General features: G+C 43.2%; 1 protein-coding gene across 10 annotated transcripts in view; it reads right to left on the bottom strand.

Annotated features, from left to right (window-relative positions):
* The window catches only part of LDB2 (LIM domain binding 2), a 381,770-nt gene extending 362,394 nt beyond the window's left edge, over positions 1–19,376 (bottom strand). For 4 of the 10 annotated variants that reach the window (XM_043572898.1, XM_043572897.1, XM_043572901.1 and 1 more), the window contains exon 1: positions 18,744–19,115. In XM_043572898.1, the coding sequence (XP_043428833.1) occupies positions 18,744–18,875 (132 nt within the window). In that variant the 5' untranslated portion in view covers positions 18,876–19,115. Of the gene's footprint in view, positions 1–18,743 lie in introns of all 10 variants that reach the window. The other 6 variants (XM_043572902.1, XM_043572903.1, XM_043572895.1 and 3 more) reach the window with 4 other exon arrangements.
* Between the last annotated feature and the right edge of the window lie 5,577 nt (positions 19,377–24,953).

Raw genomic sequence — 24,953 nt, 5'->3', positions numbered from 1 at the left:
ACTTCCTGACTCATTGAGCTGGAATACTGATCATCTCCCACCCTTGGTCCTCCCAGTTCTCAGGCTCCAAACTGGAATCTAGACCACTCGCCCTCTGACTCTCGGGTCTTCAAACCACATCATCAGCTTTCCAGAATCCGCAGCTTGTAGATGACAGATCATGGGACTTCTCAGCCTCCATAATCACATGAGCCAATACCTTCTAATAATAAATGTCTTCCTAGATAGATAGAGATACAGAGAGAGAGATGAGAGAGACAGAAAGAGAGAGAGAGAGGATGAGAGATATCCTAATAGTTCTATTTCTCTGTAGACCTCTGAATAATACTGAGTGGGCAGAGAAGGAAGGGTGTGCCACTCAGAAACAAGAAGCAAATTTAACAAGTCTGTGAAGCCCCGTTCACACTGCATTCTGTGGACCATGGCACCCAAGCATGGGATGGATGAAAATGGTTTCTCTTTCAGACATGCTATCTCCTTCACACCTGCAGACACTTCTCCGAGCAGAAGTCAGGCAACCACATCCTCTTCCCACCCCATACCTGTTTGCTTGGTGGCACCTCAGGCCTTTGTTCCTTCCAGCTGGAAGGACTTCTTCCTCCAACAAATCCAAATGCTATAATTTTCTTACAGGACCGACTCAATTCCAACCTTCTCTGTGACACATAGCACAAATGCTCTACTGTAGTTATTATATTATAATGCCAGAAGACAATTTAGCACTTCTTTAAGTGTCCAATCAATATTTAGTGGAGATCAGTCAGATTCCAGGTCCTGTATTAGAGCCTGGATGATTAAGTTAGATAAAAACAGGACTTCTCGTACCGTCGGGCAGTTTCCACGCTGGAAAGAGACAACTGGCCAAGAGAATAGGAAGAGGGGGCTGAAATCCAAAACACTTTGCAAGGTAGTTTGGGGCCGGTGTCTGCCTGACAGGAAAACCAGAAAGCTTTCCATTTGTACAAAAGGACCGCAGGCTCACCTGGAGGAACACCTTTTACTAATTCATATAAACATGTCCTATGGGCTGCTGTGCCTGGAACGACAAAGTGTTGTGTGGAACTTACAGCTACCTTGGGTTTAAAATTCTGAGCTTGTTGTTTCTCTCATATTTCTTAGTCAAGAAAGGTCTACAGCATTTCTTCTGCACTTGGCCCTGTGCTCTGGGCCTCAGTTTCTTCCTCTGTAAAGTGGGGCACTGTCTTGAGAGTCAGTAGAGTTGAGAAGTGAAGATCAACCGTGGACTTGGGTGCACCCGGGTTCAAGCCACCGTGTGATTCCTGCTCACTATGAAACCCTGCACAAAGCACTAAACCTCTTGCAGCCTCAGTTTTTTCATCTGAAAAATGGGAGTAATAATACTACCTATTACTAATATTATGATTACCTAATAATCCTACCAATACTATTGGTGTGCGGCTTGAGACAATGATGTAAAGCACTTAACTATGAGACTGGCATGAAGCAAACACTCAATACATGTGCACTTGATTTTCATTGTTCCTGCTGTTGAATTTTGCGAGATTCTCAAAATTCCCATTAAGTCTCTGCCTTCAATTTTATGGATACCTAACCATTCAAGACTTTGCATGATTTGTTTCTTCCTAAATTTTTCTCAGTATTGTCTAGCTAGATGGTGGGAGGAGGGGGGATTTTTTTTTTTAAGATTCGCTAAGTAACACCCTAAAAGTTTCATGGAAATTTCTACATTCAACACCCTGGTAAGGATGAGGTTTTCTACCCTACACGCAGACATTTTCTCATGACCAAGGAAAAACAAAAGGATTATTTTTGCTATATCTTGGCCTTTAAGCAGACTTAGAGAGGTTGCCTTTTTTCTTTCTCTCTCATCGGAGGTTTAGATTCTAATAGGTTAAAAGTCCTGGTTGCAGCCATCACTTTAATGCTGCACCCATCACTTTAATGCTGCAGTCATCCCTTCGATCTGCCACCATCACTTTCATTGCTGCAGCATCCCTTCAATCTGCAGCCATCACTTTAATGCTGCAGCATCCCTTCAATCTGCAGCCATCACTTTAATGCTGCAGCATCCCTTCAATCTGCAGCCATCACTTTAATGCGGCATGGCCTTATCTCCCTGGGTTTGGATGCTTAAGCAGCTCAATTCCTCTAAAGATCACCAAATACACAGCATTGTCAAAAAGTTAGTAAGAGTGCCCTAGATTAAAACTATGAATATTTGGGTCACAATTTACTACATATTATAAGCAACTTAGAGTGCGAACATGCACATGTATGAGTGCATGTTCGCACGTGTATGCATGCATGTTTTATGCATGCTCGTGTGCATGTGTACGTGTGCACGTATGTGTGTGTTACAATATTGCGGTTTCTGCTGGGACGATTTCTATTCTCACTGTTCTCAACAGTCTGGTCTTGCTCATCAGGAGTCACCATACACCCCTACACTGTAAGTAGACGTTTAACTGGCTGCCTTCCCCACTAGGCTATGAGCTTCCTGAGGGCAGGGTTTGCTTGTTGTCCTCCATCATTGAGCACGTAATTAAAAAAAAAAAAAAAACTCAATCACTTATTGAGGGATGAATAAGCCAATGCAATCCCATCATAGACGCTACAGGGTGCCACAGTAAATGCTACGTCTTTAATGGTTTTAAAATCAAAGCCATCATAAAAGTAACAGCATTCTCTCTTTTCTCCTTTTCCCCTGCCTCCACTTAAAAAAAAAAATCACAGGAAATATAGAATGAGGACTGGAAACCGTTCCCCACTGTTTCTCTCCCCACCCCCCACTCTCCTGTTATACCAAGAGTATCTGGTATCCCTTCAAGGAGGTCTCCGGAGACCTGGTAACACTATATATATGGTTAAGCTCCTTGGAAGTACAATGGACTGAATTAAGGTAGAGGTTTCTAACTGTAAATGTCTTGACATATTTTCCTTGCAGACAAATGCCTGGAAATATAATAAACTATATTTTAATGTTTATTTGTCTCAAATACAGGGCTTTTTTTTCAACAGACAAATGTGAAGTTTTGAGTCCAGAAAAAAACAGGTTTAAATCACCACCCAGCAAGCGGTTTTTAAAATAGTACACACAAGTGATCATTTCAAAGCAGTTTAATGCACTTAGCCAACAGGCATTAACAGTCTTTGCAGAATAACCTAACACCTTAAGCTTATTTTCTAGTCTTGGTTCAGATGAATTTTAACCTTTCTTAAAAAAAAACAAAACTGACAGTACAGGGCACCCACTGATCTCTGTAATTTTAGTACATCCTGCATTTGCATTTTGTGGTTCTTTTATCATGACCGGAAAAAACAATCCCTGGACCTTCCTTCATGCACAGTTAAGACAATGGCGCTCACAGCATTTGGAGACGAAGTGTGGTTCTCCAGCTCCGGCCGGTTGGTGAGGAAAGGCAAGGCGTTGTGACTCAGCAAGTTCCCCTCAGCAATGAGGGTGGGAGAGAAAGAACAGGAGGCTTGACACAGAGTCAATAACACATTATTTACCTCGATTTTATTTTTAATGTGGTAGATTAAAAACAGAAGCAAATAGTCCACCTAATGGGAGTCAGAGACTCTGGGGCCGACAAAAGACACTTGCCATTCACATCTCGTCTATGCCAGAGCTGTCGGAAGAAAAATCAGCCTCGGGAAAGGGAAAGATTTATCCAAGGCCACAGGCTCACATTTGGGGAGGAAAGTAGCTATGAGAAGAGTTCAGGAAACCCACCCCTAAAATGAGAACAGTCTACAGTCTCCGTGACATCACATCAAATGCCATGGAGGGAAGGGAAGACTCGCTACCCAACACCGCCCCTGTCTTGGCAATTTACCTCCGTGGTCCCACTGAGTGTTCAAGATGTGCCTGATGTTGATGGATTATTTCTAGCCTGCCACCTTGGAAACTGGGTTTCTGAGATTTGTGTTCCCCGTCCTGGACGGGGTAGGATTTCAAATCTCTCCGTCTTGTCTCTCCCCACCCTGCCTTTCCACTTGACTAACTGCCACATCGCTATGGGGTCCTCTTGCCAGGCTGGCTACCACATAAGGAGGTTTTCCTAGAAGGCATAGTGCATCACTTCCGGTTTCCCAAATCTGTCAAAGGCAGAGGGAAAAGTCAGGGCTGGAGACATGGGGACCCATCTTCTAAAATGACTGCTAAAAGTTCCATGAACCACATCATGGGCCTCACTGGTACACAAATCAAGTGGCCCTGGGCAAGTTACATAACTCCGGCTCACGGTAATTTTGCATCTTTAGAAAAAAATGCCATGAAAATCCATCCTTTGCTTCAGACACACTGGGCTAAAAATATCTCCAACAGCCAGTAACTGTGTGTAATTTTTCCTTTGTGCATCTCCCCATTCACTGATTCCCTTCTCTCAGCAGACAAGTATGTTCCAAGACAGACCGCTAGTCCCCCCTCCACAAAGTGACCAGAGGGATCTTGCCCAAAAGCAGATCAAAGTGTTACACACACACACACACACACACACAGGCAAAAAACTACCTTTATCAGTTCCCTTTGTCCAATACGGTAGAAGCTAATGTTGGTTTAATCTCTACCATTTATCAGGTGCTAGTCTAGGGACCTATAGGCCTTATCTCATTAAATTCTCCAAAACAATCCTGTGAGGTGAGTACTATTGTGGTATCATTTTCCCAATGAGAAAACCAAGGCACAGAGAAACTAAACAATCACATCAGGGTCCTGCTTGTACTTACTGTGTGAAGTCCAGGAAATAAATAATCTCTCAATGATGAAGACCACACGTCCTGGCTCAGCACACCAAGGCCTTCACCATCAGAATCCCACTTCCTTTCCAGGCTTATCTCCTACCACCCTCACCAACCCCACCTGACACGAATACATACATATTGACCTGACTCCCCAGACCCCGAGCCCCAGCCATGCCCAAATCCTCACCCTTCCTCAAACAGGATATCGCCTTTCAAAGCTCAATTTCTTTGCATGTGCTGTTCCTTCTGCCAAAACCTTCTTCCCGCCATTCTTTTCAGATTGGCAAATCCCCCCTCATCCCACAAGACCCTCCTTCCTACAGATCCTTACTGTGCCCTCGCTAAACTCCTTCCCTCTTCATCTCTAGGCCAGTAAATATCACATAAGGTAAGTGTCCAATATCCACTAAACAAATAAGCCATAGTAATGATAGTTAATACACACAGAAGAGAAACGCCATGCTAACCACTTTGTAAGAATGATCTCACTCAATCCTCATAAAAACCCAAAGACATAGTTTCTGTCATCATTCCTACATTACCCGGGAGGGCAACTGAGACACAGAAAGGTAAATTAATTCACTCAAGTTCATACAAATAGTAAGAAAAATAAGTCTGCATGACTCCAGAAGTTAATCATTTAATGCCAGTGCTGTGTTGGGGAGGGTATTGCACACCACGACATTGTTATAGAAGCATATGTGTATGAAGCTTATCTATAAAATGTATATTACCCATATTAAAACAGTGATAACTCAGAATCTAGTTACAAAATGGCTGTCTCTGTGAAATGTGCCTTTAAAAAAAGACCACTATTGGCCACAGAGAATGTAAATTGTCATGAAGGATACAAACATGAATAAGATAGTACCTGACCCCAAGGATCTCTTCGATCCAGTGAAGAAAATAAGATAACATTGCATACAACTCATGACACAGCCCACTTTTTGAGATATCACTTTTCTCCTTGAATCGAATATATGTCCTTCAAACGGTGTCATAAATTAACTTGCTATGGCCCAGCCTACTGGTTCTAGATCAACACTAACTCTTAACATTAATTCAAGCTCCTTCTTCCCGGTATAAATTGTGCAAAATCTTTTGATTTATAAACCTTACACAAGGTTGCATGCCTGCCGCCTCTTGACTCAGAAAAAATACAAGAGAAAGAAAAACAGTCGGGGGCGGGGGGGCGGAGGTGGGAAGGATCTGCCTTCAAGCAGGAGGGAAAATCATTCTTAAAAGGAGACAGAGAGTCCTCAGTGAAGATTTCTGACTAGTATTACATGCTAATGGTAACCATAATAGTTACCACAGCTAAGTCCTTAGTGTCAGTATCTTATCTCAGAACTGGGGGACAAGACAGATTGTTAAAAATTCTCCTTCTTCGAGTTCAAATCATGGCACAAAGGAGCCAGACAATTTTTTTAATATTTAGATGCCATCTTATTTTTCAATACATAAGCATAAGTGTAAAGAATTCAGGGAATTCATAATATATTTGAAAAAGGTTTAAGAGCGTGGTGAAACACTCCTAATGTTAGTTTAGAAAGCTGGATTCAAAAGGGCACCCACTATGCTCCTAAGCATGAAAAGGTTGATACACATGCTTGTGTGGATTCCATTTACGTACTAATATGTTAACAGCCATTTTTGCTTGTATTTTAGAGAAAATGTGTATATGCCTCTTTGCACATTGTTGTATTTATAAATACTTTATGTTAATAATGCACCATGTTTTTAAAATTAGAAAAATTAAATATATGTTTTAAAACATATACAATTTAATTTTAAATAAATTGGCAGAGAAAACAATCATAAATTCTAAATTCTTTTATTTTTTAAAAAAATTTGTTAATGTTTATTTATTTTTGAGACAGAGAGACAGACAAGACAGAGCATGAACAGGGGAGGGTCAGAGAGAGAGAGGGAGACACAGAATCTGAAGCAGGCTCCAGGCTCCGAGCTGTCAGCACAGAGCCCGACATGAGGCTCGAACACACAGACCATGAGATCATGACCTGAGCCGAAGTCGGAAGCTCAACCAACTGAGCCACCCAGGTGCCCCAATTCTAAACTCTTTTAACATTTATTTATTTTTGAGAGACAGAGAGAAATACAGCGTGAGCGGGGGAGGGGCAGAGAGAGAGTGAGACACAGAATCCAAAGCAGGTTCCAGGTTCTGAGTTGTCAGTACAGAGCCTGATGCGGGCCTCGAACCCAAAAACCATGAGATGATGACCTGAGCCAAAGTCAGACGCTTAACCAACTGAGCCACCCAGGCGCCCCATAAAGTCTGCAGCAATGTAGACTAGTGATGTGTTTTTCAACATCAGCAGCATGATGTTAAAGACTGATACTATTTTAGCGCAATCAGAAAATCGGAAAAGGTGAAAGGGATTTCAAACATACAAGTTTTTGTAGGGGGTGCCTGGGTGGCTCAGTGGGTTAAGCGTCGGACCCTTGATTTTGGCTCAGGTCATGACCTCCCGGTTCCTGAGTTGGCGCCCCACATCCAGCTCTGTGCTGACAGCGTGGAGCCTGCTCGGGATACTATCTCAAAATAAATAAATAAACTTTAAAAAAAAAAAAAGGAAAATTTTGTAAGATTGGTAGCAGTTGGTAAGATGGTGTTTAATGTGGCCAGTTCCTGGTTATTCTCAAGTAACAAGTGTTAAGATTTAGAAAACCTGAGACCATTTTACAGCACTTGGGAGCCCAGGTAAGCCCCGCCTATGCGTCGGTTCTGCACTTCCAAAGTCAGGAGCTACAGGGCTGGATGATCTTTCATGTCTATTCCAGCTCTGAAATTCTAGGATTCAGCTATTTTGAGAGTGGTAGTCTCCACCAAATGTTCTCCATCAGAACCTTTCAAAGGCAGGAGATATTCACCAACTGCTTCATTTCAGTTTTAGGCAAGAAATTTTAGTCAACTGCAGGGTAAGCATGGCTGAAATTATAAGGCAGAAGAAGACGTGTGTGTGTGTGTGCACATTGCCAAAGGGTCAGCCTTGTTTATTAGTTTAGCTTTTGCTTGTCTACACAGTTTTCAGTCTCAAGATAAAATCCTCATGAGTCCTAAGAAATGACCCTATCGGGAAGCAAAATTTAACAAACACTACCCTCTCAAAAAAAAAAAAATATATATATATATGTGCAAATAACTTAATCTTTGAGCTATGCAAGATACTTGACTAGAAAGATTTATAAAAAATATTAATGTGGAGATCTAAATAAAAATCGCAGGTGAGTTGGTCAAGGAGATGTAATGTAGGAAGCTATGTGTAGTTTAAAGAATTCAGTAAGGAAAAATCAAGGAAACTCTACCCTGGTATTAGTGGGACATACCAGCACATTAGAACGCCCAGGTGCATCTCTAAGGAAAGCGGAAGGAGGCAGCTTTCTTCCCCATCAACCTGAGCCCTGAGGCCAGAAGGATGCCGCATGGTGCCATTCAGCACATCGCCACTTCCACTCGTGTGCATTTTCACTGTGTTAGGGAGCAAGCCACAAGGTGTCACAGCGGATGATCAATTGGCAGGGCTGTTATCAGTCCAGACACGGAGGTGGCGCTTCCGGCTTCCAGCCCTTGCTGACACAGCTCCCTTGGAGAAGTCTGTGCGAAGCTGCGTGTTGAGAAGGGCGCCTCTTTGAAGGAGATGGCCAGTCAAGGCCAGCAGGTGTGTGCTCTCCATTTAGGTGGCCCTGCAAAGGCTCTCTGGAACAAGGGACCCTCTCAACATTCTGTTCTCTCCACTGAGTTCTTAGCCGGAGCAAATCCTGAACGTAGCTTCTTCCCAACAGAATGGAGGACATGTGTCCCACACTTCGGTCAGTCCTTAGTCTGAGACTACGGGTATGTCTCAGAGATCATTACAACCTGGATTTTGGGGGCGATCGCGGCCACCAGAGGTATATGATTATCACGTGAGCACTACTGTATGGCACTGAAAAACCCTGGTCACGTTAGCATATATTGTGAGAATACCAAATCCACAAGTCTTATAACATCATAGCAAATTTTGCTCATTAAACGGAAATATGCTAGTACAAACCATGCGAAAAAAATATTTTTAAAGATACTTTCAGGAAGTCAAGCAGTGTTTCATTACTTACACTACTCGATTTGCTGATAGGATAGAGAATAAGGGCAACAGCTTATGATCATTATCTTGGTTCACATTTATTGAGCACTTACTACACATAGAAATCCTCCCTTCCATGTGGGAGATGATTCCAAGCCCCCTAATGGATGCCTGAAATTGTGGATAGTACCAAACCCCATATTTACCACGTTTTTCCCTATCATACAGAACTATGATAAAGTGTAATTCCTAAATGAGGTCCAGAAAGAGATTAATAGTAATTAACAAGACAATGAGACAGTTATAATAGTATGCTGGAATAAAAGTTATGTGAATGTGCTCTCTCTGTCTCGAAATACCGTAGCATCCTGTAGTCACTCTTCTTCCAGTGATGATGCCAGATGACAAAACGGCTATGTGACGAGGCGAAGGGAGGTGACAGACGCAGGCATTGCGATATAGTGTTAGCCTACTACTGACCTCCTGACAACATATCAGGAGGATCACCGGCTCCTGGACCTCAGTTGACGGCAGATAATTGAAACCGAGGAAAGCAATACTGCACACGGGCCGGGGGGCGGATTACTGTACCAGGCATTGTACGTGCCTTAGCCATTCCCCTCCCAACCTAACACTCAGGCTAAGAAAACAAACCCTCAGAAAAGTTAAGAAACTTTCCCTCAGATCACACAGCAGGCAAGACGCAAAGCCCGGGTTTGGATCCGGATCTGACTTGTTATCAGTCATACTTGAGTTCAGATCTCTACACTCCATGCATGTCCCTCTTGTTGCTCCAAAGGAACAGACACTGGTGCACATGTTTCCCAGCTGGAAGGTGCACACGTACACAAACACAATCTGATTGGGGCAAGGATCTCTCTCTCTCTCTCTGTGTCTATCTGTCTGTCTCTCATGCACACACACACACGCACACAAACGCACGACAGTTAGCAAACACAAAGTCATCATAAACCACAACATCATATACTAATATAACTTCTCTTATTTTCTGTTGGGCAAATCACTTCAAACAAGCTAATTAATGGCCCTGAAAGCCCTTTCCCAAAATGCAAAGTGCTCCGGGAAATGTAAGGTGTGGTCACGATTCATATCATAACTCACGGCTGTGGCCCCCTCGGCAGATCCAAAGAGAGATAAGAGGTAGATATATCAGATGAGGAAAAACACTAGGATAAGTATAAAGGTTTTTAATCAGAAGTCAGGAGACTCCCCACAGATTCACACCACCCAGAAGGCAAGATTCTCAGGTCAATGCTTTCTTCACAGAAGAAATTCCCTCTTCAGCCTTCTTTTTTTCTGCAGGTCTGGCAGAGCATTCTATCAGTGAACATTCACCAGACTATTAGGCTTACAGATTTTTTTCCAGCTGTAACTGTTGGTAAGACTCGAGGTAAACTCCAGTGTGAATCTGGGTAGTGTTGGTACAACTTAATTTCCTTTATTCAACTGATGTATTTTGCATATCAACTGTGCGCTATGGGGCATGGGGAGGTGCGGCGGGGAGGGGGGGCTGTGATTGACAACTCTGAACAAGACAAATGAGGCCCCTGCCCTCACACAGCTCGTATTCTGGGGGAGAAAAGCAAACGCTTAAGAAATAAACTAGAAGCAAGAAACTATTGGCTTGCTGTCATTTCTGTGAAGAAAATGATCAGGCCATGCGATAGAAAGTGAGTGGGGTTAAGGGAGGGAATTTTAATTGAGGTGATCCAGGGGAGCTTTCCTGTGAAGGGCACATTTAAGCTGGTCAGTAGAGGACCTACTAAGTGCTGGACGCTTACCCTTCGTGGTCATTGCTTTCTTTGAGATACTTAATTGATCACCTGCAAATAAAGTCAACATCAGGCCAAATTCTAATTCAAATTAGGCCTGCTAATACTTCTATGGATTATTATGGAGGAATAGAGTTATCCCACCACCGAGGGCAAAGATGTTGAGCCGTGAATGAGCTCGAAGAGTTAATGGAGCCAAAGGTGGTCCTTATGGCTGGAGTCCACTGAACATGTAGAAGATGAGATGAGACCTCAGGATCAATTGTATTCTCACAGCTAGAGCAAGGAGTTGGGAGCTGACGCTAGGTGTGAGGGAAAGCTAGAGAGGGATGCGATCGGATTTACGCTTCAAAAATATCACTGCGGCTGCTTGCGGGGAACAGATTTTAAGATGGAGAGAGGCAGCAGGGAGCACAGTTGGGTGGCCCTCCAAACCCTGAAAAGAGTGGATGGGGTTGGGATGTCACCAGGACAGAGTACTCCCCACCTCTTCAGAGGGATCTGTCAAATCTCTAACCCTGAGCCTCTGTTTTCATTTGGAAGGCTAACACTTCAAATTAGGTTAGTCGAAAGTGGTGGCCAAGTGAGGGCAAGTCAGGGCCTCCAAAAGGGGTGGGGAGCCCTTCCCGCCTGCGTTGGGAGAGAACACCGAAGGCAGGAGTTAGAAGATGGCGTCCCCAGGGATGCCGGGGTATGGCCTCCGCCTCCCCGTCTCTGGGTTTCACTTTTATCTGTTAAAGGAGAACGAGAATGCATGCATGTCAGGCTTGGGGTGGATAAATGAGGAAACCCATCTTATGTCCGACAAGTGGCAGGCGTTTACCGTAAAGACAGTGGCCTCACTGGGAGCCCAAGTAGGGGTGCAAGGGTAAGGAAGGAACATCACCTCCCACAAAGAAACGCAGAGACACAAGGTGTGGAGACTGCCTCATACAAGAGGATCAGGATCAGACTAGGTGGGTAGGAAGCCCCTGGACACCTTATTTTCTCTAAAATTCCTTTTATTTTTAATTTTTTTAATTTTTTTTTTTTTTTAAGAGAGAGAGAAACAGGGAGACAGACTGTGAGCAGGGGATGGGGTAGAGAGAGAGGGAGACACAGATTCCAAAGCAGGTTCCGGGCTCTGAGCTGTCAGCCCAGAGCCCAACACAGGGCTCGAACCCACGAACCGGGAGATCATGATCTAAGTCAAAGTCAGACGCTTAACCCACTGAGCCACCCAGGCACCTCTAAGATTCCTAATTGATGCAAAGGAAGCTAACACCATGACAAACTCTGACTGTAATTTAATCTCCTTATATTTTAATTGTTTAAGACAATTAAAACACCGTCTTCCACAGAGCCTGCCTGAGAAGAGTCCAGCACAGGATGGAAACCTAACTATTTTTAAGCAAAAGAATTAAACTTTGAGGTGACTATGCATCACAGTCCACAACACTTTCAGTGACTCTTGAGAGAAGACCACTTCAATGAATACCGAGGACACTCATTCTTCCATAGGGAGTTTCATTTTGGTTCTTTTTGTCAACAAACAGGGTATATTTTCCACCTCTGGCATCATCCTTTGGGATTTCACATCATCCCTTTTGAAATCAGTCAAGAGTTTGAGAGACAAGTGGTCAAGTCAAGTTACGTAGACGAGGTCCACTTTCCAGGCAGTGCCTAATACATTTCTACAGGTGAAACCAAAGTCCTGGCTAGTATTTCTTATCGCAAGAGAGGTGTTACAGCAGCGAAGTTAACAGCACAGTCTCTAAAACTAAACTACCATCTGTGTGACCTTCGACAATTTACTTATCCCTTTGTTTCCTCAGTAAAAATGCAGTTAGTAGTACCTACCTCATGAGGTAAGCAGAAGGATTACAGGCACCGACCCACAGAAAACACTTAGCCCCATGTTCAACACATAGCGAGCACCCCAATGATGTTAACTATTATCATCCTGATGACCTTTCAGAAGGGTCTATACCTTTCAGTACATGGACACACCCATAATACACTATGAACCTATCGTGGCACTTCATTGTAAGGCTTGGTTTGTATGTCTTCCTTCATTACCAAATTGTAAGCTCCCAGAGGACAGAAAAATATTTTAATCACCTCTGTATTCCCAGATACTGTCATTGTCTAAAATACGGCAATTCTCGAAGAGATAACCGAATTTTGTTTTAAGTATTGATAGTTGCCTATGTCCAGATGCATGCTCCTACAATGTGAGTTTTTAAAAAAAATCTAGGCTCAAACTGATGGAAGGAAGGAAGGAAGGGAAAGAAAGAAAAAAGAGGAAGAAAGAAAGAAAGAAAGAAGAGAAAGAAAGAAAGAAAGAAAGAAAGAAAGAAAAAGAGAAAGGAAGGAAGGAATGGGAGAGAAAGAAAAAGAAAAGAAAGAAAGAAAGAAAGAAAGAGAAGAAAGAAAGAAAAAAAACAGAAAGGGAAGCAAACAATATCTTTGTCAGATAATGACAAAGGTATATGTACTCTCCACATCAGTTGAACATTTTTTTAAAGCTCTGTTTTCTGACACTTTAAAAAAGAGATTGTTTTCCCAGATCAATTATATTTTTGAGACCCACCAACCAAATCCAAATAAGTTGATGAATCTTGTTCTTGACTATGGATAAAGTTGGATATTCAGGGTTGTTTGTTTTATGTTTTGTTGGCTTGTTCAGAAAGGAGGTGTTCTGTGTTTCTCGTGAAAAATGAGTTAATGTGGACAAATATAATAAAAGGAGATTTATAGCCCTGTTCTCCATACAATTTAAATTAATTTCTTTCTGAAACCCAAACAAAAAGCTAAATGCATAAAAAATGCATACTGTTTTAAATCCTATATTATCATTTACACACCAAAAAGGGAGAGATTTAAATATGCATTGATTTTAGACTGATAAGAATCTGTGTTGAATGGGAGTTGAGAGATTTTTTTTCTTCTTCTTCTTGGCCTCCCTACTAATAGTTAGTTTGCAGCAATTTTTAATTAAAAACAGTTCCCATCGCAAGAGCATGGGGGGGGAAATAAAAAGACGTCAGGAAAATAAGATCGGTATGAGTCCTGCAGTTTGTTTTGTGAGGCCATGCAGAGATTCTGAAAAATAAGAGAGTTTGGAAGTTCTCCTTTTTAAAACTGCACTTTTGGTTTCATTTAACATTTTCAAAACCGCTTTCCTTACCACTACCAACGCCCCCTCCCCCCACTCCTCACCAACCCCCTTCGGAAAAACTTGGGAAGTTCTGTGTTTAACACTGAAAATCATTCCTATGATGCGGAGCAACGGCAACATGTTTCTTTCTAAATTTCTAGGGGAAAAAAAAAATCCAAGTTATCACAAAGTATTTCTCACTTTTTTCTACCTATCCAAAATACCTAATCTCATTTTAACTAGACTCCGTCTGATCAGGGATATTCAGCTACCCCATGAATAAACATGATGTTACAACGGGAAACCCTGTGACTGAAGTATATAAAAATGTAACTGAAAGAGAAGAATGAAAGCCCCCCCCCCTTCAGTCCCCTCCCACCCCCCCCCCCAGGGAGTTTGAGAGAAGGACCAGGAGGGGTACAAGCAGCAGATTTAAATTTCAAGGTCTTCAAACATTTTTCACGTTCATATTAAATCCTGTAAAACCAAAAACTGTAATTCTAATAAAAACCTTGTGTGTGTGGCTTCCAATTGTAATCACGGTTTTCTCTTTTGGAGTGGGATGTGTAATGTTGATAAAAGAAAGGGGGGAGAAAAACCCTCGAAACAGAACAAATACATAATGGAACCCACACTTTCCTGGAGTTGGTGGTATTTTATTAAAAGGAGCGCATTGCCAACAGGAAAAAAATATATATATATACTTAAAAACAGCTTTATTGCAATGCAGACGAGTTTGGTAGTTTGAATGAGGACAAAGTACAGAAAAGTTACCAACGATAAGGAGATTTTTATAACTTGATAAACTTTCTGAAATTCTAGAAGGATCCAACATCAGTGAAATCTTTTCTCGAAAAATGAAGGTCACTATCATGTGTTTCATATTTTACCTATATTTTCATTTCACGGAGCTCAGGAAGTGGGGGGAAAATGCTGTTTTTGTGATTACTGAAGCTTTTCGGAGAACAAATTCTGATATCTGTACACCATGTTTTTATAGCCTACCTGATCGCACTCTGTGTGCGATGCTAAACTAACTGTATAATTGTGCACTTGTGTCCCTCCCGGATACATTTGGGACAGCAAGACCATCCATGAATTTTAGAAGACACGGGTAAATCATGGTAGCCTACACAACGGAAAATGTCACCCCCTTCCTACTGCCTGGGAATTACTAGTGACCAACTGTGACGCAAATCTCAAAGAGTTTCTCTTAATTTCATTTAAAAAGTGGGGGGGGGGGGCGGGGGTAGGGAGGACACCCATGCATTTCTTTACGAAATTCCACTGAGATTCTGATGTTGCAAATAAACTTTATTTCGCAGAACAGCCAATAGCATAGAAAACATATTCTTGTTGTTTTTGTTTGCTTTGTAATACACTCATGTTCCTTTAAAAAGGTCCTATAATCTCTTAGAGACTTGCTTGCTTTTGCCACAAAGATTATGGATCTAAATTATGTCATGGTGAAATAAATGTGGAGAGTGTGGGGAAGAGAGAGCACTTTTAGGGTGGGGGAAGCTGACGCCCAAAGCAGCTTCAGGGAGCACCAGGCCCCCAAAGGCATCAGAATTAATTCCAAGGACCTAGTTCTCAAACTTTCTCTCCTCTTCCATGTAGTGGCAAGTTAACAGATGTTTACTGAGTAACTACTATGTCCCAGGAACTTCAGGCTCCAAGTGCTACTTTAAACAAGGCTGGCAGGGTCTCTGCTTTCCGTGTTTTCTCCACTGTCACCGCATTATTTCGGTGTCATTTGTGACTTTGAACTGAATACCCTGAACCAAGAAATAATGTCTGTGCTCCTCGTGCTGGCTTGCAACACTCTCTCATACAGAAGAAAACCAAACCCAGGACTTTTGCAGAATCTGAATTTTTAAGTTAGAGGGGTATTGCAAGGTAATTTTCAGATGAGGAACCGTGATATCTATGCCAAATAGTTAGTAAGTGACAGAAACAAGTTAGGAACAGGAGAACTCCCAATCCAGTGCTCTCAAAACTGTAACTACTCAGCTTCTGATGGACTTCGATTTGATTTAATTGGAAGAAATGCACCAATCACTTGAGAGAATGCCCCAGGGAAGGGGTTGGGGGTCAGCTACTGGGGGAGAATAGGTAAACCCCTTGCTTCCTTACCACTTTCTTTCCTTTCCATAAAAAGGAGGTTACTAGGAAATTTCTACAAACTCGATTACAATTTATTCATTCAACATTGATTTGCTACAATTTCTTTCTAACCAAATCTATGTTTAAAAAGGAATAGGGACTTGAGAGTATTACCCTGATTGTGTGTGTGTGTGTGTGTGTGTGTGTGTGTGTAATGAGGAGTCAGTGAAATAGTACCAGGTAATATAGGAGCAGGAACCAGAAGACAGGAGAAAGAAGTGAGTCTCTTTTGTCCACAATGATTGAATGCATTGGTTAAGTTCCAAAAGTCACTCAATAATCTATTTGATTTTGTGTGTGAATAACCTGGTAACTCTTGCTGGGTATTATTGTATTTTATGTCAACCGTCTACAGGGCTCAGAACAACTTTATCATCAATAATCATTGTTGGTAAGGCACAAGGTAACTTTCTCACGAAAAGTTTTTTTTTCGAAATATTTTCTATTCCAATTACAAACTGTGATCAAAATGTAGTATTTAATGTTAATATTTAAATGGCTAAGTAGAAATTATTTTATTCTCTCCTTTTTACATATGAAATAAAAACAAATTTATGGCCTTGGGTTCATGACACCATTTACGGCTTGGCAAAGAGAAAAGAAGTGTCAGGGCAATTATTTGGATAATTGTAATGAAGATCTAATTAGTGGGGAAATGTTCGGGGTTGGCTCTAGAACATACCAGAAAACAGTTCACCGTGCTTTTTTGTCACAGTCAGAGAGGTTTTTAAAAAAATCTTTAAGATTTGTCAGAGCAAGCTTTTCTCTCCAGTTTCTTGAGCTATGAAGCTGTTTTTTTTTCTACTCAGGGGAAAATCTTTAAAAGTAATACCCCATAATCCAAAAGGTAGGAGTTCCTGAGTTCAGCTCTCACAAAAGATAATGTGACATTTTTAAGAAACATACCACAAATGGGGGACTTTTCGAAGGTGTTCTCTCAAATGCAAAACAAATGTGGGACTTTTCTGCAACTGTAGATTTTTGTGAGGGCCAGGACACAGAAGTGCCCCCAGATAATCTAGCTGTGACCCGGCCAAGTGATAATTTAAGGAGCACAGGGGAACATAGACATCAGAGAAATCCGCCTGTTCTTCTGACCAAGGAGGATGGGAGAAAAACCTCATTCCACAACTTCTCAAAAACTTTCTAAAACGCGAGCTGGACACAGGTTATTTTTTTAAATCCTGTAGCTGTTCAAGAATTGAGCCTTCATGGCCCCTGTTCTCTTGTTTTCAACCAAGTATATTTTTAAGACCTTTTTTCACCTCAAATTTGTATAGCAATTAATGTGTGCCTGAACTACAAGTCATTTTCTATCCCCCTAATTCTGATAAGCAGGCTCTGACAACCAATAGCTCATGCAAGAATTTAAGAGTCCAACAAAGTTGCAAAAACCTGAATGAAAGATACAAACTGTCACACACACACACACACACACACCCCACAACACACACGAATATCATTTCCTGCCAACAGGTCGCCACCCTAAGCAAAACAGAGTTTACACTTCTGTAAAAGCTACTGGCTTCTGGGGAGAGAAACAGTATCATCAATTATATTTAACTTCTATGATGTATTAACATATAAAGAAAACAGCAGTACTAAAGACAACCCAGTTTTTTAAAAAACATCAGTCCTTGTCCAGGAGTTAGCCAATCAGAAAGCAGGTCACATCTTGTTAGCTGTATTAAATGCATTAAACGTCATGAATTCTCCATGGCTCTGTTGACAATTTAAAGCAAGTGTGCTTTATTTTATCATACAACATTAACAGAGTCCCCTTCCAGAGCTGAGACTTAGTGTTCAATCTAAAATTCCACCAAGGCTATTTCCTTAAAGCTCTGTGCCATCAGCCCTCTGGGTATTTTGTACTCCGGCAGAGAAGACGGAATTCCCAGCGATTTCTACTTCCCAAAGTCACTTTGGTGCACCCATCACAAACTCCTTGTCAAAACACTTCAACACAAAGCCCCAACTTACAGGCAAATTGGACAGCCCAGCAGCCCAGCAGCAAGACCCGGCCAGGCTAGCCCAGAGAAAAAGTCAGCTGGCATTAAATATTTAAATTGCAGGAGGCAGTCTGGAGTTTTGCATTTACAAAGTTCTGAAAGTCCTGTTCACTCGGCTCCCAGAGTTGCTGGCCGAGGAGGCAGAGGCTCACTCCCCCCTCTCAGGCACAAGATTACAAATATGCAAAACTCAAGCTGACTTGAAGGCTGAGCCGGCTCCGGGGAAGGTAGAGCTCCTTAGGAGACACTCCCAGCAGCGATAAGAGAAGTCGAGAACCCCCTTGCCCCAAGCAACTGGTTTCTGAATTTAACACGGAAATACACAAACAATGTGTCCCTCCAGGGCTAGTTCAGAAAAGTGTGTGGGCTTACCCTTCTCCCCCCTCCACCTCGATTTTGATGACTTTGAAAAGCAAATGCAGGTCAAAGCAGACTTCCTCTGGGATTTGTTAAAAATGTATTTTGCCAGATGCAAATGATCACAAAATCCCTTGGAATTATATCTCACGAAACACTAACGGGACTGACTCAGAGCCTGCAAACCCCAGAGTTCTGGAAGAAGAGCATTTCTGGAGCCCCGGCAGGCAAATCAAGTGCTGGGCTGTCTATTTCAAGATTCCGGCAGAAACTGTCCCCAGCTCCAAGAGTTGCTGTGCCTGGAAGCCCGGCGTTCAAACTAGTGGATTCATCCTGGCGCTCATTTCCACGTACGTGGTAGTATCTAGTGGGACACTTCCCACAGAATTCAGCCAGCAGCCCAGGAAAAGCCCATGCACAGTTTGAAAAAAACACACAAACATACACCCAAGGTTGGAGTACTTACCTCTGTGCGAGCCTGCAGCCTCTTGTTCATCTCATAGATTCGGTACTCTGGCTGTACCATGTATGGTGTATGTCTCCTATAAAATGGGCCGAAAGGAGAAGAATAGAAGGGGTCATGTGGTGTGCTGGACATCTTGCCTGCTTGTCGAAAATCAAGCTAAACAGAGTATCAGTAACGTCCATGCAGAGCACATGGGCTGTGTTCCTCACAGTACAAAGTAGACGCACGCACACGCTCACACACACACACACACACACACACATACACACACAGAGGCAGGCAGGCAGGCAGGCTGAACACACTGGCTGGGAACTGCTGTTGGAGCCCTCTATAGCAGGAGAGGAGAGAGAGAGCGAGAGGAGGGAGGGAGGGAGGGAGGGAGGAAAGGAGGGAGGGAGGGAGCACGGGAGAGGAGGGAGAGGGAGAGAGCAGGAGCTTCAGAGAGGAAGGGAGGTTGGTAGGGAGGAAGGGAGGAAAGGAGGGAGGGAAGGAGGGAGGGAGGGAGGGAGTGAATGAGAGAGAGAGAGAGAGAGAGAGAGAGGAGGCTGGATGGCTTTAGGCACCACTGCTTGTTTTTAAAGAAGCAGTTTGTGGAGAGGTCATTTCCTGTCCACACTGTAGACTAGTTCAAAAATATAATTCTCCTCACAGTCTGACAGAAGTCTAAGGTTTGGTTTTAATTTTTTTCCTCCAGCCAGGACCCTTCACAACCTGATTGCTAAGCTTGTTAGCATATAGGTGGTTTAACCGCTGCCTGAGCCACTCACCCCTGACAGTCACACTGTTGTAATGTATCAGAAATGTGATTACCACAAAATACAGCAACACTGCACTGTGGTCCCCTGTATTAGAGCTGGTGATTCACTGGCAAGCCAAGATTTCCTTCTGCACTAATCTCCCCATATAGTTTTGGGTTTACTTGCTCTTGTTCCAAGGGCTTCTTACAGCTTTTGCATTTCCACCCCCTCCTCACCCCCACGCTCCCCAATCACCCCTCTTCCCAGCCCCTCCCTCTTCTCCCAAGGCTTCAGTTCAAGCAGGTTTAAGGGGGGCCTGGGTTCAGGTTACGGAAGCATTTTCAGGTAAAACAATCATTCTGAATGTGGAATGTCTAGGATACACCCTTGGAGCAGTGGGCTTTTTTTTTTTTTCAAGAAGAAAAAAAAAAAAAAACCAAAAAACCTCCCAAAGCCGACCTCCAAATAAGATAGGAAAAGCAACAAGGGGGAAACTCCCACAAAAATGACCGTGGAAAATTCAGTTGAGTAGGAAATTGCAGATAATTGAATGGCTCATCCCCAAATAACATGTCCAACTCTGATGGAGGCAAAGTCTTTATTTTCCAAGATTGGTCAAGAACATAAATCTTTTTGCAACCGAGGTACATGATAGCTGGAGGAAAACGGGCACAGCTCAAGGGAGGGGAAAGGATCTCTACAGAGAACTAAACGATCCATATGGCAACCCCACTCTACTGGACCCAATGATAACCAGACGTATACCCCTCAAACAAAGCCTAGATGCAGAAAATGTAAATGTATTGAGCTAAGACCTAGCTAGGTCTGTGGTATTAAGAAGAGAAAGCAGAGACCACCAAAAAGGGTGATGCACGCAAGCCCCTGAATGTAAATGCATGCAAATGAGACATTTCTTCTTTTTAATAAGCAGATTAATTAACTTTCTGCCCCAATCATGGCTTGGGGTATCTCCAAGTCACTAGCCAACAGGGGATAAGGTATTGCTAATTCTGTAATTTACACTCTTTAAGAATACTCAGGAACAGAAATACCCCCAAATTGCTGTCTCGATCAGCCCTTTGTCTTGATTGGAGGAGATACACGTAGGGTCCACCCCAAACTTGTAGTGCAACTCAACACAGTAAAGTCCCTTGCCAGGATGAGATTAGGGGAGGCATTACACTCGGGCTGCTTGGAACTTGTTCGAGAAGACCCCAGGGCAGGCCAGCATGCTTAGTTTCAAGTTTCATTACAAATCCAAAAGCTGGACTGAATTTGCTGCAAGGTTTGTCAAAACACACAACCTTCTAAAGACGAGATTTCAAACAAATTTGGCTTGATTTATGTTTTGAAATGATGGCCACTGCAAAATCTAACGGTTCCTTGTGTTTAGATTCCCAAACTAAGGACGTTCCAAGAGTTTAGTGCCTGCCTGAGTTTGTGTTTACGTGGCTTTTTCGGAAAAAGAAGCAAAGTAACACCTAGCAGGCATGTGCAGCCCAATATTGATCAGAAAAAAAAAAAGAAAGAAAGAAAGAAAAGAAAGGAAAGGAAAGGAAAGGAAAGGAAAGGAAAGGAAAGGAAAGGAAAGGAAAAGCTCAAAGATCCATTTGGGGAACTTCTTTCTAATAGAAGGTAAAATTTTGCTCTCATTAATTCTTGCAGACCATTCCAAGTTATCATTGGAAATACTGCTTCCTGTTAGTACCTAAAGACTAAATGCAGAAAGATCGGAAACCGTATACTGCTTGGGCCACATAGCTTCTCATCTTTGCTGCCTCAAGAGTCTGCACACTGGCCTCCCTGCTCAGATTCACAATTCTTTTCTGACTTGGGATTGGTCTTTGTCATTATCGGAATGCTGGCTGCAGAAAAGAAAAACTGCTCTTCCCTCATGGTTTCCCTGCCACCAGAAAGAAAATGTCCATACTCCTCGGTGAGGCACACAGGGCGCCTTAAGACCTGCACTCACTCCCTCTCTCTCTCTGTCTCCCTCTCTGTCTTTATCACACACACACACACACACACACACACACACACGCACACACCCCTTTTGTTTGTTTGTTTGCTTGTTATCCTTGGTCTTCCTAAACTTTACAATCCTGTTCCACACACATGTGCACATTGTACTTTTGGCCCTTGTTCACCTGTAAACTCTTATTCGACCTCTGTCCAATTAAGTTATCACCTCCCCTCTGAATCTTTTTTCATGAATCCTTCATGAATTCATTTATTCCACGGGTATTTCATTCATGGTAGAAGGGGGCCCGGAGGACCGTAGCACTGGTCAGAGCACTTTTCAATTCTGGTTCCACCACCTGCCTGCCCTGGGAGCTTCGGCAGGTGACTGCATCTCTCTGTGCGTCTGTCACACTGTTTTCAAACCAGAAACAATGAGAGTAACCACCCATAAGATTGTTGCAAAGGATTAGATGAGATAACACGCTGCAATGTACTAGAACCCATACATATAGGGGCGCCTGGGTGGCTCAGTCGGTTAAGCACCCGACTCCTGATTTTGGCTCAGGTCATGATCTCATGGTTCGTGGGATCAAGCCCCGCATCGGGCTCTGTGCTGAGTGTGGAGCCTGCTTGGGATTCTCTGTCTCCCTCTCTCTCTGCCTCTCCCCGGCTTGCTCACACACTCTCTCTCTCTCTCTCTCTCTCGCTCTCTCTCTCAAAAATAAGTAAACTTAAAAAATACTTTTTAAAAAGCACCCACACATATAAATTCTCAAAAAATATTATTATTGTTAGGTACCTAACATACACTTAGGTGCTAGGGAACACCGGGAGGCCAACGTGGGTAGCAGACATGCTCCCTGTCCTCTTGTCCCTTGCAGTCCACTGAGGATGAGAAAGGACACAACATCGGAGAACTAAAAAGCCTTTGGGAACCTAATTTCAAACCGTAGTGTGTGCTATGAAGGAAATACAGTGGTCTCCACCTTCTCCGGCTCCCTCTCTCCAACGATCTGACTGTATTGTACTCACCCCACTTGTGAAGATGTGAGGTGATAACATGCCAGCGAGATCAGATATGAAGGAGGTGAGTGACATAGGCATGTGACGCAGCACCAGCCTACTGCTGACATTCGTCGGAAGGAGAAGCTTCTGCTTCCAGCTGGTACTTGAGACTCCAGAAAGCCAAACTGTGGAGACGGGTGAGAGGGACTGCTGTAAACAAAAGGAAGGGACAGAAAACAATGTCCCCATCTCGGTCAACACTGGATCTTCTGTTTTCTTCCAGTGGAGAATTTACATGTCTACGTGCTCATTGCTCTCACTTATTAAGTCCTTACTACGTGGGAAGCACTATGCTCAGTGGAATACACAAATATTCTTTATTGATCTCGAAGTAACCCTAGGTGATTCTTTTGACTACTCCCCCCATTTTACAGATATGGAAACTGGGGCTTCAAGCTGCTCCGAAACTTCTTCAAAGTCATACAACTAGTAAGTCACGGGGGCAAAATCCTTACGCACTTCGCGGCTCGACATCCAGGTCCATGTTCGTCTTTAGGGCATCTCTGTTCTTTGGCCTCGGTGGCTAGTGTGGTGCTGGGCCGCCAGCGGGTGCTCACGCCACACACACCTGAGTAAGTGGAGGAGAAGACAAGAGGGTGAAGTGTCTTCTTTGTCCTGCTTAATTGCAGGCACCCCTTGTCCCCCGCCCCCACTTCTACCCATTCTCCCTGAAGCCCGGCCTCTTTACTTCCCCTTTTATTGCTGCCCCAAATCTTCCAGGATGTTCTCCCCAAATTGCAGGCATCTGTTTAACCCTTTGCACCATCAGGTCACCTGGCTGGTTTTGCCAGTTCCCTATTTCTTAAGGGACCAGCTATGACTCGTGTTATTCTGGCCCAGGGCTGCGCATAAGTAAGAGAAAGGATGTGCTCATGTTAAGGCTGCAGATCAACTCCTTCAGGAAACCGTAGAGAAATCCAACAGCCATGTTTGTATACCGTAAAAAAATGAACGAGTCTAACCCCTGTTGTGACAGTCCTGTTACCCCCAGAGCCTGAGCCATGAGTTTACATATGATTTTGCACGATGTGTATTGAATAAACTCCAAAACTCTTCACACAGACATTCAAGACGATTTAAAAGCTGACCTGACCTTTACGCTAGGGACCTCCTCTTGCCATATTCACATTAGATTTAGCCCACAGAGTGTTTATTTTTCTTTTAATTTGGAATACTTGCCAACAGTTTGCAAAAATAAAGAGTTTCGTAGGAAATTCAGATTTTCATCTTCTCTCGAAACCTCATGAGCTCTGGCCACCCTTGGACCCATCCCATGTTGGCGGCGTGTGGTGGGACCTGATCTTTACCGCTATTCCCTCGATCTCTTGATGGCCTTCTCCAGCCACTGTCCCTGATTTCTATTATCTGCCTGATCCCTCTGGGTATTAAAGTCATCGTCCTTTTTAAAATCTACCCAACTGCACCCTCTCCAATTCCTTTTGCTCGCTTGTTTCAGAAAGCTGGTTTTCTTTTTATTAAAAATTTTTTTTTCAACGTTTATTTATTTTTGGGACAGAGAGAGACAGAGCATGAACGGGGGAGGGGCAGAGAGAGACGGAGACACAGAATCCGAAGCAGGCTCCAGGCTCTGAGCCATCAGCCCAGAGCCCGACGCGGGGCTCGAACTCACGGACCTCGAGATCGTGACCTGGCTGAAGTCGGACGCTTAACCGACTGCGCCACCCAGGCGCCCCCAGAAAGCTGGTTTTCTTAGCACTCTCTGTTCCCCTCTCGGCCCTTCCCTACCTATCTCTGTGCCCCGTCTTTTCTTTTCTGCCCCTTCATTCCATAAGCATTTGGCTAACATACATGTGCAAGATACAGCGGAGATGTGACAGGGGGATGAAGATAAATGAGATTTATGTGGCATAGCCTCTATTTCCAGGTCACTAAGAGAGATATGAAACCTGTACTTGCTTCACTCACGACAAGTCGCTATTGAGTCCTTACCCTGCACTAAGTACTGTGCCAAGTGCTGAGCATACACCTTACTTGCAGAACTAATTCCCGCCTCCAGGGTCTTGACCACAGAGAAGCAGACTTGATCGTCTTTTAGAGGATGAACTTTGGAGCCTCACTGACTTAGTTTAAATCCAGAATCCTGCATCTGGCTGTGTGACCTTGGGCACTTAACTAACCTCTCTGTGCCTCTGTTTTCCCTTCTGTAAAAAGAGGCTTAGGGTACCTGAGTGGTTCAGTCGATTGAGCGTCTGACTTGAGTTCAGCTCATGATCTCATGGTTCCTGAGTTCAAACTCCGCATTGGCCTCACGGCTGTTAGTTCAGATCCTGCTTAAGATCTTCTGGGACACCTGGAATTAGCAGTGGAGACAGGGCAGGAAAAACCTAAGGCATAATATAGTAGGCATCTGCAAACTGATGAATGAAATGCTAATCTACAAAGAGCCTCCAAGGAAGGAGGGATTCATTCAAATTGGTAAAATCAA

This window comes from Prionailurus bengalensis, chromosome B1, assembly GCF_016509475.1.
Source record: "Prionailurus bengalensis isolate Pbe53 chromosome B1, Fcat_Pben_1.1_paternal_pri, whole genome shotgun sequence".
Taxonomy (NCBI): Eukaryota; Metazoa; Chordata; class Mammalia; order Carnivora; family Felidae; genus Prionailurus; species Prionailurus bengalensis.
This window is presented reverse-complemented; position numbering and strand designations above follow the sequence as displayed.